Source organism: Octopus bimaculoides, chromosome 20 (assembly GCF_001194135.2).
Source record: "Octopus bimaculoides isolate UCB-OBI-ISO-001 chromosome 20, ASM119413v2, whole genome shotgun sequence".
NCBI lineage: Eukaryota > Metazoa > Mollusca > Cephalopoda > Octopoda > Octopodidae > Octopus > Octopus bimaculoides.
In genome coordinates, this window is record NC_069000.1 from 46,458,977 (window position 1) to 46,463,767 (window position 4,791).

The following is a 4,791-nucleotide window of genomic DNA, read 5'->3' on the forward strand; positions in this document are numbered from 1 at the left end:
GTGGAGAGAAAGAGAGAGGGAGTGGAGAGAAAGAGAGAGGGAGTGGAGAGAAAGAGAGAGGGAGTGGAGAGAAAGAGAGAGGGAGTGGAGAGAAAGAGAGAGGGAGTGGAGAGAAAGAGTTTTACGTACCATTGTCTGATAAGAGCAACAGATTAAGGTAATTCAGTGTAAATGGAATTCATTCATTGCTGAATTGTAAACACAGGAAGATTTGAGTTCAGCACTGCAAGCTAATGAAACGCTGATCAGTTTTACACTGCTTCCACTGCTTACAGCAATGAACTCTTCTCGCCTGTGGTACCTGTTATTGGCAAGGTACACGATGCAGGAACATATAACGCAGTTATACCTAGATACACACACACACAGACATCCTTTACCTGCTTCCTCACTCTTATCAGTCAGGTGTCCGAAGCAGAGATACAACCCACACTAATAACATCTGGATGCATTCTAACATACCACACACACACACACACACACACACACACTCAATATTTACCTGTTTCCATTCATTGATACAAAATATTCTGTAAGAATCTTTGCCATATTTTCCGATACCATACAACTCATCAGGATATTTCCAGTTCTTCAGCAGATATTCCTCTGTGAGCAAAAAGCATATACACACATACATTTATTAATATACATACATTTACATACACACTCACAACGACAGTGGCGTCACTTAATTAAAAATTGAGAATATACTGATAATTAAACATTCATTATTAGTTTCTTTAATTAGTTAATCACTAAGAAATCAAATTAAATATGTGTGTGTGTGTGTGTGTGTGTGGTGAGGGGTGGATGTGAGTGGCCTAGTGGATGGTGTGTTGCACTCACAATTTAAAGATCATGGGTTTGAGTCCTGGACAAGTGGAAAAATGGAAGCAATCTTTGATGTTTTGAGCCTATGCTCTTCTTCAGAAAGAGATGAGGAGAGAAAACAGATGGCGAAAGAAAAAAACAAAAAATGGAGAGAAAAGAATGTGTCTGGATTAATGGTTGCAGTATGTGTGTTAAATGCTACAAAGCTGCAGGATTTCATCTTAGGGAGATCCCTTTAAGAACATTTGGTGCCGAAAATATATTTTCATTCTTTGGCATTTTTACCTGAAAATCGGATGATTATCTTGGAGCGTTTTTCATTAAGACCAAGTGGAGTTATCAAACGTGCTATTTCTTGCCAATCAGCTTTTCTTGCGCTATCAGCATCAGGGTAGAGATCAAAGAATTTCCACAACAAAGGAATCGCAGCTTTGCCTAGACAGAAAATATTAAAATAACAGCTTAATATATCAAATATCACACATAATATGTGTAATATGCATAGCATATTGTATATCACATTATCACATGACCAACCAGACCATTGGACATTGTTATACACCACTGGTCACAATGCACTTGGTATCATTTTAGTGTTTGAATGATGACACCCTGCTGGCAAGGCAAGCAATGATTGAGTCCCCACCACCACCACCCCCAATCATTTTTGCCAACCGAGTGGATTGAAGCAAAGTGAAATAAAGTGTCTTGTTCAATGGCAAAAACCAACACCAGGAATCGAACTCACGGCTTCACAACCACAAGAACCCTAACCACTTAAGCCGTGCACCTTCACAATAGAACATTGGCTACAGAATAAAACCATTACCACTTGTCTCGCTTCACTAGCGCCACACCAATGGCATTTTCAAATATGCAAGGATTTTCTGCCACAGACTGGATGTTCCTGAAGGGACAAAGCCTTGTTCTTTTTTTACTACAAAACTGTGATACCAGTCACTTGAGCCCAATCAGTTTTGAAAGGTTAATTTGATTTCAGTCAAAACCAACAGAAAAGGGGAGGGGTAAAACAAGGAATATGAAGTAGTAAAAGACATGCAAGTGTGAGGTGACAACAGGTTCCACTGTCAATCTGCAAGTTTTAATAAGAAATAAAGTTTAGACATCATACCTGTAGTTTTATTAAGAAATATCGTAGCAATCAATAATTTCCATGGGTCATGGAAGAGACTTTCTTGGACAAGGCAGAATGGCGATTTTGGGGGTGTCCATTTTGTTTGACTGAGAATTCGAGGCTGGGCCAATGCTGTCATTTTGTCATCTTTCTTCTGGAAATATTTACTTTTCTGCAGTGATTTTAGACTTTTGGACTTTGATTTAGTTTCTGCAATAAGGAGATAAAAATATATTTCATTTCTTTTTGTTTGATCAATAAGGGAGCATGCCCCTAGCTTTTACTAAACTAGCCATATACCTATAACTTTCATTAAAGTACCCTGGAACCTTCCCTAAAATACTTGGTATATTTATAAGCTTCACTTAACTACCCAGGGTACAGCATAACCTTCATCAAGTCACCCCTGTATGCCAGTCTTCGCTGAACTTCCCAAAGTACTGATAACCACACACACACATGAGTGTATATATTTATATGCATGTATGTGTGTGTGTGTCCTTGTGTCACCTTGTCTTGATACCATGTCACAGTTGTAAATGAGTGTCACTGTCATACAAGCAGTGACCTTCATTTCCAATAGTCTTCTGTGAGAACATGTCCAGCCATGGGGTATTATTACCTTACTTGGAAACAGGTGAGGATTGATGACTGGGAGGGAATCTGTCTCAATAAACTTTGTCCAACCCTTGCAAGCATGGAACAGTGAACGTTAAAATTCTTTTGGGCACTTGCCCAGAAAAGGTTTTTGTTTCAGGGTCTTTATTTTCACAACCTTGCTCACCAAAACTGTATTCTTACCTGCATTAGTAAAGAGATTATGTGCCTCTAGCCAGCAGATCTCATCATCGTTTAACGTCCGCTTTCCATGCTAGCATGGGTTGGACGATTTGACTGAGGACTGGTGAACCAGATGGCTACACCAGGCTCCAGTCTGATTTGGCAGAGTTTCTACAGCTGGATGCCCTTCCTAACGCCAACCACTCTGAGAGTGTAGTGGGTGTGAAACCAATGGTCACTTTCTGACCAGCCATAACCAATGACTACATCAAATATTACTGCTCAAAAAACAAAATGACTGGGTTTTTTAGATTCTGCTTGTTTTTTTTTGGTCTTCTGAATAACTGACCAATACACAGTACTCTGGTCAATGTAGTCAACTAGCTCTACCCACTCAAATTTCTGGTATTGTGCCAAGATTTGAACCCATTAATATCATGATTATTATCATTATTATTTTTAGTAGTAGTAGTAGCAGTAGTGTTGTATTACTGAAGACTACATCTTTGGACTCATTTGTACCAGTAGCATCTTTTCATTCCCCTCCAGGGCCGTATTAAGCAGGGCTTTGTAGAGGCAAACATTTTTTTTTCTTTTTGTTCCAGGACAGGATACAAAGAGGCCAGAACGAACGAGAAGTGTCGACTGAGATGATACACAAGATGAGAAACCTAAAATGGCTAATTGATCTGCTAGACAGAACAGTCAAATTTCCTTTCAATCACACCCAACTCACTTACGGAAGCATAAATAAACCTTGGATAATGTAGTCCTGGATGCATTATCTTTGAAAATAAAGAGCATTATCACGGTTGGTACATATATCAGACCCGACCTAAAGTTCGACATCAGACAGAAAAAAAAAAGATATAAAATACAAAATTATCAAGACTTATTATGGGAAGTAACTCCGATAGATAATATTTTTCATTACTTCCCTTAATTTTTATTTTTTATATTTCTCAAGAATTTGTAAAAAAAAAAAAAATTATGAATTTGATTCCAGGAATATTTTTTTCACAAGTTATTCATGGAAGACAGGAACGTAATAAGGAAGTTCATGAAATAATTCTTTTTTGGAATAGCTGATCTCGAAGCACACACGAAGCTATAAATAATGGCATCTAACTATTGGATTGAAAACCCCTTTTGCAAAGAAGATGTCAAAGGCAGCCCCATGGGACACAATTCTACATCTCCAAGCATGCATGCATGTCCGTCCAGGCATGCAGTTGCACCTTGGTGTCGTTCTGTCATTAAAAACTCAGAACATTTCTGTTTCTCTTCTTTCAAAATGGTTCGTGATATTTCTTTGAGAGTTCTAGCCCTACCAGTGACAACTTAAGACTTTCATTCCTCCACAGCTGATAAAATATAGTACCAGTCATATACTAAGGTAGACGACATTCACTAATTCCCTTCCCCTCAAAACTGCTAGTTAACTAGGTACTTAACTAACCAGCTAACTAATTAATAGTACAATTAATTAGATCAATCCACACATATCAAGAAAATTACTTCTCTCATTCTATCTTCGTTTAATTATATTTAGTCGTAAATGATTTCTCTAATATGTGAATAACATAGCCACAGGTTGGCTACACCAAACAGGAGAAATAGAACTAAATACATGAAAATCCTTATCTAACGTCTGTTTTCCATGCTGGCATGGGTTGGACAGCTTGACTAAAGCTGGCAAACCAGAGAACTGCCCCAAGCTTCAATTGCCCATTTTGGTGGGGTTACTATGGCAGGATGCCCTTCCTAACACCAGCCACTTTACAGAATGTACCGAGTGCTTTTTACATAAACTATCTGCGGAACCAACAACTGATGAAGGATTGTTTTGTTTGTCTTGTTTTCCATTTGTGTCTTTCATTATTCGGAAAAATAATTCATATTCCATGTACTCGTACTTCATTGTTGTACACATTTCATGACGTCCTGTGCCCACATATGCATATATATATATATCATTTATATTATTATATATTTATACATACACACACACAAGTATATATGTGTGTGTGTGTGTGTGTGTCTGT

General features: G+C 38.0%; 1 protein-coding gene across 1 annotated transcript in view; it reads right to left on the reverse strand.

Annotated features, from left to right (window-relative positions):
• LOC106874355 (methyl-CpG-binding domain protein 4) overlaps nucleotides 1-4,791 on the reverse strand; it is a 9,977-nt gene that overhangs the window by 1,837 nt on the left and 3,349 nt on the right. Inside the window, exons 2-4 of the mRNA XM_014922066.2 lie at nucleotides 1,964-2,176; nucleotides 1,117-1,266; nucleotides 503-606 (exon numbers count right to left, since the gene is read on the reverse strand). Coding sequence (XP_014777552.1) covers nucleotides 503-606; nucleotides 1,117-1,266; nucleotides 1,964-2,176 — 467 coding nt within the window. The remainder of the gene's footprint in view (nucleotides 1-502; nucleotides 607-1,116; nucleotides 1,267-1,963; nucleotides 2,177-4,791) is intronic.